This window comes from Equus quagga, chromosome 22, assembly GCF_021613505.1.
Source record: "Equus quagga isolate Etosha38 chromosome 22, UCLA_HA_Equagga_1.0, whole genome shotgun sequence".
In the NCBI taxonomy this organism is placed as follows: domain Eukaryota; kingdom Metazoa; phylum Chordata; class Mammalia; order Perissodactyla; family Equidae; genus Equus; species Equus quagga.
The window spans coordinates 5,188,905-5,203,012 of record NC_060288.1 but is presented as its reverse complement, the minus strand read 5'-3'; the positions used below and the strand labels follow the sequence as shown (position 1 = coordinate 5,203,012).

Here is a 14,108-nt window from a genome sequence, read left to right as displayed (position 1 = left end):
ACTTCCTCAGAGGAGGCCATTACATTTTCCTCAAGAAATGTAGGGTTAATCTCCTTATACCAGGATGGAGAGGCTGCTGCTACTGGCAAAGACAACTCATCAAAACTTAGGGGTTCAATGACCCTAGCTTCATCAGTCTTCCCAAATATCTTCATTCCAATTTTTGGGATCTCATTCCTTCCTCATTAATGCCCTGAATTTAACAGTAGACACTCTGTGAGGTTGGTAATTCTTCCACTCACAGAATGAGACTTTGGGTTTGTTTTTCAGCAATCTCAGTTTTGCAGTTACAGTAGTTAAGAGTCTCTTTCAGGGCAGATATTTTTCCAGAGAAACAGAACCAACAAGATATATGTGTATATAATATGTGTGTGTTGTATGTATTTATATATCTGTTCACACACACACAAATGTGGAGAGAGAGAGAAAATCCTAAGGGTAGATTGGCAGTCTGGAGACCTAGGGAAGAGTTGCATTCAAGTCCAAAGGTAGTCTGGTGGCAGAATTCCTTATTGTTTAGGAGGTAGTCTTTGTTTTAATAAGGCCTGCAACAGATTAGATGAGATCCCTCCATAATATTAAGTGTAATCTGCTTTACTCAATGTCCACCAACCTAAATGTTTATGTTATCCAAAAATCACCATCACAGAAACACCCAGAATAATATTTGACCAAAAATCTTGGTATTGTGGCCCAGTCAAGTGACAGATACGATTAACCATCACACCAGGGTTACAAAATTTATTCCTATATTTCTTTTGAGAGTTTTATTGTTTAATCTCTTTCATTTTAATATAAGATCCAATTTAAGTTAATTTTTGTATGGAGTGAGGTAGGGTTCTAAATTAATCATTTTTACTTGGATATCTATTTTCCCAACAGACTTTGTTGAAAAGTCTATTCTTTGTTCCACTGAATTTTCATGGCCTTTTTTTTGAAAGGTCATTTGACCAAAAAAGTTAGGGATTATTTCTGCACTTCCAATTATATTTCATTGATTTTTATGTCGCTTCTTATGCCAGAATCACACTTTTTTTTTTTTACTACTATACCTTTTTTTTTCAAAGATTTTATTTTTCCTTTTTTTCCCCAAGACCCCCCAGGTACATAGTTACATATTTTTAGTTGTGGGTCCTTCTAGCTGTGGCATGTGGGATGCCGCCTCAGGGTGGCTTGATGAGTGGTGCTATGTCCGTGCCCAGGATCCGAACCAGCGAAACCCTGGGCGACCTAAGCAGAGCGCAAACTTAACTGCTTGGCCACTGGGCCAGCCCCACTACCATACCTTTGATGTAAGTTTTGGAATTAGTAAGTGTACATTCCTCAATAATGTTCTTTTTCAAGATTGTTTTGGCTATTTTGGTACTATGCATTTCCAAATGAATTTTAAAATTCATTTATTCTCAATTCTCTTAAAAAGTCAGCTGGAATTGTGTTGATTCAGTACATTAATCTGGGGAATATTACCATTTAATAATATTAACTCTTCCTATCCATGAACATTGAATAGCTTTTTGTTTTTAGGTTTCTTTAATTTCTTTCTGCAATGTTTTGCATAGTTCAGTCTTTAATTCATCAACACAACTTCTTTTGTTAAATTTATTTTTACAAATTTTATTATTTAAATGCTATTGCACATATAATTTTTATTTCAAATTTGGATTTCTCATTATTAGTATTTGGATATTATTTTTGTATACTAATTTTATATTCTACTAACTTGTTGAAAATGTTTCTTAGGTTTTTATTGGATGCTGTGATTTTTCTTTGTATGAGATCACGTCATCTTAAATAAAGATAGTTTATGTTCTTTTCAATTGATAGTTTTCATTTATTTTTTATTGCCTAATTGCTCTAGTTAGCACCTCCAGTATAATGTTGAATAACTGAAAAAGATCTAGTCTTGTGCTAATCTTAGGAGTAAAGGATTCAGTCCATCACTGTTAAGTATAATGTTAATGGTGAAATAAAATAAAATCTCCCTGGAATTTTTCTTTCTTTCTTTTTCTTTTTTTTTTTGAGGTAGATTAGCCTTGAGCTAACATCCACCACAAATCTTCCTCTTTTTCCTGTGAGGAAGACTGGCCTTGAGTTAACATCCATGCCCATCTTCCTCTCCTATACATGTAGGACACCTGCCGCAGCATGGCTTGACAAGTGGTGCATAGGTACACACCTGGGATCTGAACCTGCAAACCCTGGGCTGCTGAGGCGGAACATGTGAACTTAACCACTGTGCCACTGGGCTGGCCCCAAAACCTTCCTTGGAATTTTTTGACTCACTTTACTTTCTGATAAAGCTCTCCTGTTTTTCATTCTGTCTCACTTTTTCTGACTTTTCCTTATACATTCACATTCTAGATATTGATATTTCCTATATTATATCTCAGTGTTTTGTTTGTCTTTTGTATTTTCCATGGCTTTATCTACTGTGATTTACACATCTCTCATTCTCATTCCTAAATTTTTCCTGAGTTATTGATCCCATATTGGACATAACGGTTGCCCAAGTTAAACAAAATACACAAACACGCACATAATCTATCTATGTAGCTATCTATTTGTCTATCATCTATCTGTCTAATCTATCATCTTCATGTCCCTTCTCCCCGAATATTCTTACCAATGGCCTTTGACATCCTTTACATTTAACTCTTTATTTATATTGCAATTGGATCATCCAGTAGTGTTCTCTGTCTTCTCATCTAGATCCAATTCTTTAGTGTTTATTTAACCAAAGTAAACTTTCTCGTAATCAGAGTCATCTTTATAAAACACATAGCTAAGCAATTCATCTCCTCCTATGGCTACTTTATCTTACTAAATAAAATGGCTTTTGAGATCTTTTTAAACCTAACACTTGAACACCTTTCCAACATCCACATTTCCTGGCATTCTTGTATGCACACATCATAAGGTTTTATTTATTTGGCTAAAATGGACTATGCATCTTTTCTTCATAAAACCGTATTGTTTGGTAAATGAATAAATTATTATTAACTAAATATCACCAATCCCAATCTCAAAAATGAGAATGAACAAAAATTACTTCAGGAAATGTTAGGTAACTAACATGTTGGTTAAAACAAATAAACAGTTTTGAATTCCTCAACCCATTAATATATTGTTTCTCTCAATTAACTTAAATGTTTATTTGTATCCTCTAGATAAGTAGTGCCATTTCCTTGTTTGGTTGTAATTTCCTTTAATAAAAAGTATGAAAATTATCATGAAACATTTGGTGCTTAATTTTGGATGGAAATGATAAGAAACCAGTTAGATCATAACAGGATTTCATCTGCATTTTTTGAGACGAATCCCCAAATTTCCAGGGTTTGGGTGAAGAAAGAATTTCAAAGTGAGGGAAAAATGGGTGACCAATCAGCCCTAAATTTGTCTTACTGACCTTTCTCATCTTTTCTTTTAAATTGCTATAACCATCACTTTTTTGATCTCTGCTAAATCCAAGATTTGTTGTTTCTTCATTAGTGCTCCTTTCATATGTTAAGGAAAACAGTTTAACTAAAATGTGACACTTTTGAACTTTCAAGGGATTAAATATCAATTTAAAACAGGAAAATGCAGACTTAAAATAAGCATAATAAACATTTCCTCAATTTCTAAAATTTGGTCCTCCTTTCCTGCTTCTAGCTATTTGTCCAATGCTTGTAGATAGTATGCTATTTTAGTAACAAAATATTTTGAGTTATCTACACTATAGCCTTAAAGTGCTTGCAAAGCCTGTCTTACAAGTTTCCCCCAATGCATTCCTCCTAAGTTACCTTCATGTAAAAATAATGATGAACATAAGCAATATTTTATTAAAAGTAGTTACAACAATTACTACTTTATCCCCTTGTTTTTCAGAGTCTTAAGTCACGTAAATGATAAACCGGAGTTCAAACCCCATTAAGCCTCACATTTGTGCCTAACTTAACCACTATGCTCTAAGTGGATGACATCATACCTAGAAGCTGCTTCTTGAGACGTCCATGATCCAGTTTAAGAAAGTCATTTTGAATCTCTGTTGCTCATTTTTTTCTGAAGTGATTTATGCAAGGATTAACTTTATCCTTCAGATGAAACCCCATCCTTGTAAACACAGACTTGTGTCCTTACTCTCTCAGGGTCATAGATAAAACCATACCACAGTATGTGTATGTATAATAGCATCATTAAGCTCATAGAAATATACACATTTTGTAATGGAGAGTCAAAAAGTTTCTTCAGAGAAGAGACTAATATGAGCAGCCCAGTACCAATGAGAATATCCAGAATGGAACATAGAGGAAAGTCATTTTCTGAGTAAATTAAATGGTTGATCAGGTACAAAAGATGTGACAAAGGCAATATTCTGAAAATGATTCTGTGATACTTAGTTTTGCTTATATTCTCTGGTTCTATTTTTATATATAAAACCAGATTTTTCAACATTGAATTCATGAAGTAGTGATATACATTAAGATATTTAAGTAATCCTTCAATTTTGATGCAAAGTTTGTGTATTTTTTTCAGCCACTTGCAGACTTCCCTCGATATATAGAAATGCATGTTGTAGTTGAAAAAACTTTGGTAAGTATATTCTGATTTATTTGCCTTATGTAAATTTATATTAGCAATGAGGAGTTATAAAAAATTGTGATAAAGTTATAACAAGACAATAAATGATAATTTTTGCTATATCTCTGCTTTAATGTATTTTAAATTACTAATATCAACAGTAAGTTGGAAATCAACTCTATATTTATTCTTAATTTTATATAAATAATGTAAATTAAAACAATTCGTACATTTAGGATAGTTTCTTAGTAATTTTTATCCATCCTTCCCATCCACCTAGCACCTGGCAACCACTGATTTTTTTTACTGTCTCCATAGTTCTGCTTCTTTCAGAATGTTATGTAGTTGAAAGGCACAGTATGTAGCCATTACAGATTGGCTTCTTTCACATAGCAATATGCATTTAACTTTCCTCCATGCTTTTCATGGCTTGATAGCTCATTTCTTTTCAGCACTGAATAATATCCCGTTATCTGAATGTACCACAGTTTATCAATTCACCTACTGAAGGATATGTTGATTGCTTCCAAGTTTTGGCAATTACGAATAAAGCTGCTGTAAACACCCATGTGCAGGTTTTTGTGTGGACAGAAGTTTCAACTCCTTTGGGCAAATATCAAGGAATATGATTGCTGGATCATATAATAAAAGTATTTTTCATTTTGTAAGAAACTCCCAGACTATCTGCCAAAGTGCCTATACCATTTTGCTTTCAGCACTTGAAATATATCATCCCACTGTTTTCTGGCCTCTGAGGTTTCTGCTGAGAAATTGGCTAGGAATCTTATCATCATCCCTTTTATGTGATTAGTTACTTCTCTCTTGCTGCTTTAAATACTCTACCTTTAGTTTTCGACAGTTTGATTATAATTTGTTTTATTATAATGTGTCTCAGTGTGTCTCTTTGGGTTTATCCTTCTTAGATTTTATTGAGATTCCAGGATTTGTAGATTCATGTGTTTCATCAAATTGGGGAAGTTTTTAACCATTGTTTCTTCCAATAATCTCTCTTCTTCTTCTGGGATTCCCATAGTTCATATATTGTTCTGTATAATGGTATCCCATAAGTCCCTTCTTTTCTCATTTCTGTTTCTTAGACTCAATAATTTCAATTTTCCTATCCTCAAGTTTCCTGAATCTTTCATCTGCCTCTTCAAATCTGCTGTTGAACACTTATAGTACATTTTCAATTCACTTATTGCTTTTTCAGCTCCAGAATTTATATTTGGTTTCTTTTTATAATTTCTATGTCTTTGGTGATATTCGCATTTGGTTCATATATCATTTTCCTGATTTCCCTTAGTTCTTTGTCTGTGTTTTCCTTTAGCTCTTTGAGCATATTTTAGATAGCTGTTTTAAAGACTTTGTCTAGTGAGTCTGCACTTCCTCAGGGAGGATTTCTCCCAATTTATTTGGTTCCTTGGGCAATGCCTTTTTGTTTCATTTTTTGCCTTATGATATAGACGGAATGTTTGTATCCCTTCAAAATTCATATCAAAACCTAACGCAATGTGATCGTATTTGGAGGTGGGACATTTGGGAGTGGCTTAGGTCATGAAGGTGGAACCCTCATGAATGAGGTTAGTTCCCTTATAAAAGAGACCCCAGAGAGCTCCCTGACCCCTTCTGCCATGTGAGGACACAGCAAAAGGAATGCAAGAAGGCCAGCTATGAACTAGGAAGAGAGTTCTCATCAGATACTAGATCTACTGGAGCCTTGATCTTAGACTTCCCAGCTTCAAGAATGGTAAGAAATAAATGTTTGTTGTCTAAGCATCCAGTCTATGGTCTTTTTACCAGAGCAGCCCAAACTGACTAAGGCACTTTGTGATTTTTATTGAAAATTTAGCATTTAAAAAAATAACTACCTCTTGCAATTATTTTATCTTAATCTCCTCTAGATTAAGCCATGCCACACTGGACAGAGAATGGGGCAGCAGGGTATAAAAATATCACAAAATTTCCTGCCACTTTCAAGATGTCTTTTTCATCAATGAACATTTGCTAGGTTGCTGTAGACCCTTGACTGTTTCCCAGAGTTTCTATAAGGTTATTTCAGCCAGTTTCTGGTTGTTTTTTGATGTTTCCATAGAGGAACAAGGGTTCAGAGCTTTCCCAGCCCTCCATTTTGCTGATGTCACTCCCTTTGAATAATATTTTAAATTATTTGTTGTTATATTTTTATGAAAGCTACTTTAAATTCTTGTCAGATAATTCTTTTTTTAAATTAACCAATTGATTTATTTTCGGATGTACATCATATTTCGAATTCTGTGTAGATTACATCATGTTCACGACCCGAAAACTAATTATAGTCCATCCCCTCACATGTGAGCCTAATCACCCCTTTTGCCCTCCTCCCTCCCACTATGGTAACCACCAATCCAATCTCCAAGGCTATGTGTTTTTTTTTGTCGTTTTCATCTTCTACTTATGAGTGAGATCATATGGTATTTGACTTTCTCCCTCTGACTTATTTCACTCAGCATAATACCCTCAAAGTCCATCCATGTTGTCACAAATGGCAGGATTTCATCATTTCTTATGGCTGAGTAGTATTCCATTGTGTATATATACCACATCTTCTTTATCCATTCGTCCCTTGATGGGCACCTAGGTTGCTTCCATGTCTTGGCTATTGTGTATAATGCTGCAATGAATATAGGGGTGCAAGTATCTTTATGCCTTTGTGTTTTCAAGTTCTTTGGATAAATACCCAGCAGTGGGATATCTGGATCATATGGTAGATCTGTTCTTAATTTTCTGAGGATACTCCATACTGCTTTCCATAGTGGTTGCACCAATTTTTGCTCCCACCAGCAGTGAACAAGGGTTCCCTTCTCTCCACATCCTCTCCAACATTTGTTGTTTCCTGTCTTGTTAATCATAGCCATTCTGACTGAAGTGAGGTGACACTTCATTGTAGTTTTGATTTGCATTTCCCTGATAGCTAATGATATTGAGTATCTTTTCATATGCCTGATGGCCATCTGTATATCTTCTTCGGAGAAATCTCTGTTCAGATCTTTCCCCCATTTTCTAATTGGCTTGTTGATTTTTTTTGTTGTTGAGCTGCATTAATTCTTTGTATATTTTGGATATTAAGCCCTTATCTGATATATGGTTTGCAAATATCTTCTCCCAATTGTTAGGCTGTCTTTTCGTTTTGTTGATGGTTTCCTTTGCTGTGCAGAAACTTTTTAGTTTGATGTAGTCCCATTTGTTCATTTTTTCTTTTGTTTTCCTTGCCCAGACAGACATGGGAATTGAAAATATGCTGCTCAAACTGATGTCAAAGAGCGTACTGCCTATGTTTCCTTCTAGAAGTCTCATGGTGTTGGGTCTTACATTGTGCTTAATCTATTATGAGTTGATTTTTGTGCATGGTGTAAGGGAATGGTCTACTCTCATTCTTTTGCACATTGCTGTCAATTTTCCCAACACCATTTATTGAACAGACTCTCCTTTCTCCATCGTATGCTCTTGGCTCCCTTGTCAAATATTAGCTGTCCATAAACGTATGGGTTTAATTCTGGGCTCTCAATTCTGCTCCATTGATCTGTGTGTCTGCTTTTGTGCCAGTACCATGCTGTTTTGGTTACTATGGCTTTTTTGAAATCAGGGAGCGTGATACCTCCAGCGTTGTTCTTTTTTCTCGGGAATCCTTTGTCTATTCTGGGTCTATTGTTGTTTCATATAAATTTTAGGATTCTTTGTTCTATTTCTGTGAAAAGTGTTTTTGGAACTTTGATAGGGATTGCATTGAATCTATAGATTGCTTTAGGACGTATGGACATTTTAACAATGTTAATTCTTCCAATCCAAGAGCACGGAATCTCTTTCCATTTCTTTGTGCCTCCTTCGATTTCTTTCAACAACATTTTATAGTTTTTGGTTTACAGATCTTTCACGTCTTTGGTTAAGTTTATTCCTAGGTATCTTATTCCTTTTGTTGCAATTGTAAATGGGATTGGGTTCTTAATTTCTCTTTCTGCACCTTCGTTGTTAGTGTATAGAAACGCAAACAATTTTTGTATGTTGATTTTGTTTCCCGCGAATTGACTGTATTCCTTTATTGTTTCTAAAAGTTTTTTAGTGGAATCTTTAGGGTATTCTAGATATAAAATCATGTCATCTGCAAAGAGTGACAGTTTCACTTCTTCTTTTCTGATGTGGATCCCTTTTATTCCTTTTTCTTGCCTGCTTGCTCTGGCTAGGACTTCCAATACTATGTTAAATAAGAGTGGTGACAGTGGGCATCTTTGTCTGGTTCCTGTTCTTAGAGGGATAGATTTCATTTTTTCTCCATTGAGAATAATATTTGATGTGGGTTTGTCATATATGACCTTTATTATGTTGAGGTCTTTTCCTTCTATACCCATTTTATTTAGAGTTTTTTATCACAAATGGATGCTGTATCTTGTGAAATGCTTTCTCTGCATCTATAGATATGATCATGTGATTTTTATTCTTCATTTTGTTAATGTGCTGTATCACGTTGATAGATTTGTGGATGTTTAACCATCCCTGCATTGCTGGAATGAAACCCACTTGATCATGATGTATGATCTTTTTGATGTATTGTTGTATTCCATTTGCTAGTATTTTGTTGAGGATTTTCGCATCGATCTTCATAAGTGATATTGGCCTTTAATTTTCTTTTTTGTGTTGTCTTAGTCTGGTTTGGGTATCAGGATAATGTTGGCTTTGTAGAAGGAGTTAGGAAGCCTGCCCTCCTCTTCAATTTTTTGGAAGAGTTTGAGAAGGATAGGTATGAAGTCTTCTTTGAGTGTTTGGTAGAATTCACCATGGAAGCCATCTGGTCCTGGATTTTTATTTTTTGGGAGGTTTTTGATTGCTGTTTCAATCTCCTTACTGGTGATCAGTCTATTCAAATTGTCTACTTCTTCTTGGTCCAGTTTTGGAAGGTTGTATGTTTCTAAGAATTTATCCATTTCTTCTAGATTATCCAATTTGTTGGCGTATAGCTTTTCATAGTATTCTCTTATTATCTTTTGTTTTTCTGAAGTGTCCGTTGTAATCTCTCCTCTTTCATTTCTGATTTTATTTATTGGAGCCTTCTCTCTTTTTTTCTTGGTGAGTCTAGCTAAGGGTTTGTCCATTTTGTTTATCTTGTGAAAGAACCACCTCTTGGTTCAATTAATTTTTTCTATTGCTTTTTTAGTCTGTATTTTGTTTATTTCTACTCTGATTTTTATTATTTCCTTCCTTCTGCCAATTTTCTGCTTTGTTTGTTGTTCTTTTTCCAGTACCTTTACATGACCTTTTAGATTGTCTATTTGGGATTTTTCTTTTTTGTTGAGGTGGGCCTCAATTGCTATAAACTTCCCTTGTAGAACCGCTTTTGGTGTATCCCACTGATTTTGGCATTTCGTGTTTTCATTTTCATTTGTCTCCAGGAATTTTTTGATTTCTTCATTGATGCAATCGTTGTTCAGTAGCATTTTGTTCTGTCTCCACATTTTTGTGGCTTTTCTGGTTTTCTTCCTGTAGTTGATTTCCAGTTTCGTACCTGTGTGGTCAGAAAAGATGCAAGGTATTATTTCGATCTTCTTAAATTTATTGAGACTTGTTTTGTGGCCTAATATGTGATCAATCCTAGAGAATGTTCCACGGGCATTTGAAAAGAATGTGTATTCTGTGGTTTTTGGATGGAATGTTCTGTATATATCTACTACATGCATCTGGTCTAATGTGTCACTTAAGGCCAGTGTTTCCTTATTGATCTTCTCTTTCGATGATCTATCCTTTGGTGTAAGTGGAGTGTTAAAGTCCCCTACTCTTATTGTGTTATCCTTTTATGTCTGTTAATAATTGCTTTATATATTTAGGTGCTCCTATGTTGGGTGCATAGATATTTATGTGTTATATTTTCTTGTTGGATTGTTCCCTTTATCGTTATGTGGTGCCTGTCTTTGTCTCTTATTACAGTATTTCTTTTAAAATCTATTTTGTCTGATATAAGTATTGCTAACCCTGCTTTCTTTTCTTTGCCATTTGCATGGAATATCTTTTTCTATCCTTTCACTTTCAGTTTGTGAGTGTCTGTAGGTCTGAAGTGTGTCTCTTGTATGCAGCATATATATGGGCCTTGTTCTTTTATCCAATTTGCCACCCTATGGCATTTGATTGGAGCATTTAGACCATTGACATTTAAAGTAGCTGTTGATAAATATGTATTTATTGCCATTTTGTCCCTTTTTTTCTGGGTGTTTTAGTAGTGTTTCTCTGTTCCTTTATTTTTCTCTTGATATCTTCCTTTGTAATATGATGGCTATCTTTAGTAATATGTTTGATTTCTTTTGTCTTCCTTTTTTTCTTGCTTGTTATAGGTTTCTGATTTGTGATTACCACGAGGATCCTATTTAAGATACTATGCATATAACAGTCTCTATTGAGTAGATAGACTCTTTAGCTTGACCTCTTTCTAAAAGCTCTACTTTTTCACTCCCCTCCTCGTACATGATATGTTTTTCAAATCATATATAGTCTCTTGTTTAGTGTGTGTCTATCCATTACCCTCTTATCATTGAAGTAGGTGATTTTAGTACATTTGTCTTTTAACCTTCATATTATCTTCACAGGTAGTTGATCTGCTGCCTTTACTCTATTTTTACCTTACAAGTGATTTTCTTGCCTGGTTTTTTGTTGTTGTTGCTTTGTTTATTTGATAATTTTTTTATCTCTATTTATGGTCATTGCTTTCCCTCTTAAATAAGTCCTTTCAGCATTTCTTGCAGAGCTGATTTCTTGGTGAAAAACTCCTTTAAGTTTTGCTTGTCTGAGAAGCTCTTTATCTCTCCTTCCATTCTGAATGACAACCTTGATGGATAGAGTATTCTTGGCTGTAGCTTTTTTCCTTTTAGCACTTTAAATATGTTATGCCATACTCTTCTTGCCTGTAGAGTCTCGACCGAGAAGTCTGCTGATAGCCTGATGGGCTTCTCTTTATATGTCACTTGTGGACTTTCTCTTGCTGCTTTTATGATTCTCTCTCTGTCTTTAATTTTGGACATTTTGATTATAATATGTCTTGATGTGGGCCTGTTCGGTCTTATCTTGTTTGGAGCTCTCTGTGCTTCCTGAACTTGGATGTCTGTTTCCTTCCTCAGGTTAGGAAAATTTTCCTCTATTATTCCTACAAATAAATTTTCTGCTCCTTTGTCTCTCTCTTCTCCTTGTGGGACCCCTATACTCCGAATGTTAGCATGCTTGATATTGTCCCAGAGTTCCCTTACACTGTTCTCCTTCTGTCTCATTCTTTTTTCTCTTTTCTGTTCTGCTTGGGTGATTTCCTCTAGTCTTTCATCTAGCTTGCTGATCCATTCTTCTGCTTCCTCTACTCTGAGATTGAGTCCCTCTAGTGAATTTCTCATTTCGAGTATTGTATTCTTCATTTCTGATTTTTTTAAATATCTTCCAGTTCTTTGCTGATGTGCTTACTGTGTTCATCCATTCTTCTCCGCATATCTGTGAGCATCCTCATGATATTTTGTTTGAACTCTTTGTTGAGTAGGTCACTAGTTTCTGTTGCATTTATTCCTTTTTCTGGGGTTTTGTACTGTTCCCTTGCTTGGAAAGTATTCCTTGGCCTCCTCATTGTGCCTCTTTCTCTGTGCTATTTTCTTTGTATTAGATGAGTCAACTATGTCTCCTGATCTTGGAAAAGTGGCCTTATGTATGAGATGACTTATGAGGCCCAGCAGTGTGCTTCCCTCTCCTCACCAGTACATTAGAACCAGGAGTGACCCCTTTGTGGGCTACTTGTGTCCTTCTGCTGTGACAGGGTTGCTCCCACTTGAAAAACCCAGGGAGTCTGATCTTTCCTTCCCTGGCCAGCTGTTTGTAAATCTGGTTTGGGGAGCCTCAACACTGTTGGCTACAAAGTCTATCAGCACACTCGTATTGCAGTTTTCCTCTTAATTGTTTTGGGACCCATTGTAGCTGGTTGCTAGGCTCAGGGGCATACAGTTGTGATAGGCCTCAGGCCAACAAGGCTGTTGTCAGTTCTCTTAGGAGTGCAGCTGAGTAGGGCTGGTCCTTGGCAGAAGGGCACTCAATTGTTTAAGGCTTTGGAAGGTGGGCCTGATCCTTTATATATCTATTTGTGAAGCACAGGTCTTCTGCCACTGATAAGACTCCCCCCTCCCCCAGGGCTACATACACTGTCAACACAGTCCTGGTCCGTGCACACGTCTCAACCCCCAGGAGCGTTCCTTGATGCTGCACTTCAGAGGCCCCCACTTCTCCCCCAATGCCCCCCCACAATTCACCTGGTCCTCACACAGGCCCTGCCCCACAGAGGCAGACACCCTTGCCTGCCTGTAGAGGATCAAGGCACCCAGTCAATGCAGGCTGAAAAGTAGCCTGAGGGCTTGCTGTTAGGTGGGGCAGGTTCCTAGGGAGGGTTGCCTGCCCTGGCTGAACTGGATTAAATCTGTGCTCTAGTGGGTGTGGCAGGCCCCTGGGCTAACAGGCCAAAGGATGAACCTCAATGGCCTCCACTGGGGTCCATGTCAGCATGCCTGGACCAGCTCAGAACAATGGCCCCCACCAATGTCTCAGTCTCGGGAGTGGTCCCTCCTCTCACCAAGATGCCCCCAGAGCCCACCAGGTGAGTCTCGTTTCACCAAAGGACTGTCAGCCTTCTCTCTGCTGACTTTAGGTTGCTGCAGTGAGTGAGTTTGTGTGTGGGCCCTTAAAACCCGGGTCCTTTCAGCTTTTGGCCGATAGCTTTTCTGGGGGTATCCTCGCTGCAGTTAATAGCCAGCAAAGCCAGACGGTAAGACCCCCATCTCAGTTGGGCTGAGTCTGAAGGATGCTTATATCAGTATTGCCTCTGCTCCGGACCTCACTCCTCCAGTGAGGGCTGCATACCTTAGGGTGTCTCCCACCTGGTCAGCTGAGAAGCTCCACTGCTCCCAAAGGTGGCTTTTTTCCTCCCCAGCAGGAATTTCTGCCTCTTCTGCCTTCATCAGGACTATCCCTTGTTGTGGGGGTTCTTTTCATCCAGTTTTCAGTGTTCAATCTGGGTAATTCTTCCAAAAGTTGTTGTAACCTGGTTGTGTTCGTGGGAGGAGACAAGTTCAACATCTGCTCACACTGCCATCTTGACGAGATCAACTTGTCAGATAATTCTAACAGATGGCTTACCTTGCTGTTGATGTGTATTGATTGACTTTTCTCACTCAAGTTTTGATTTGCCTGATTCTTGGCATTGCAAATGATTTTCAATTGCTTTCTAGACATTTTTACTATTATGTTATGAGATTCTGCATTCTACCTTAATCTTTTATTTTTTCATTCACCCTACTTAGTTTTAGCACTCCAGTCTTGACACCAGGGGGTTGCATTCAATGACAAAAGTTTTCAGAGCCTTGGTGAGTCTATTTTGGTTTCCCTGGTTCACCTGGTGCTTCTGTGGGTTCTACTGATACCTGCCTATGCTGCCTGCAGACGTGGAAGGAGCTTTCCCTGTCCTCCTATTGCCTCTGAATGAGGAATTATTGATGATGGGCCTATGCAGG

At 37.0% G+C, this 14,108-nt stretch overlaps 1 protein-coding gene across 1 annotated transcript in view; it reads left to right on the top strand.

The window, feature by feature from the left end:
* Nucleotides 1-14,108, top strand: part of ADAM2 (ADAM metallopeptidase domain 2) — a 135,674-nt gene that overhangs the window by 26,383 nt on the left and 95,183 nt on the right. Inside the window, exon 8 of the mRNA XM_046648810.1 lies at nucleotides 4,516-4,572. Coding sequence (XP_046504766.1) covers nucleotides 4,516-4,572 — 57 coding nt within the window. The remainder of the gene's footprint in view (nucleotides 1-4,515; nucleotides 4,573-14,108) is intronic.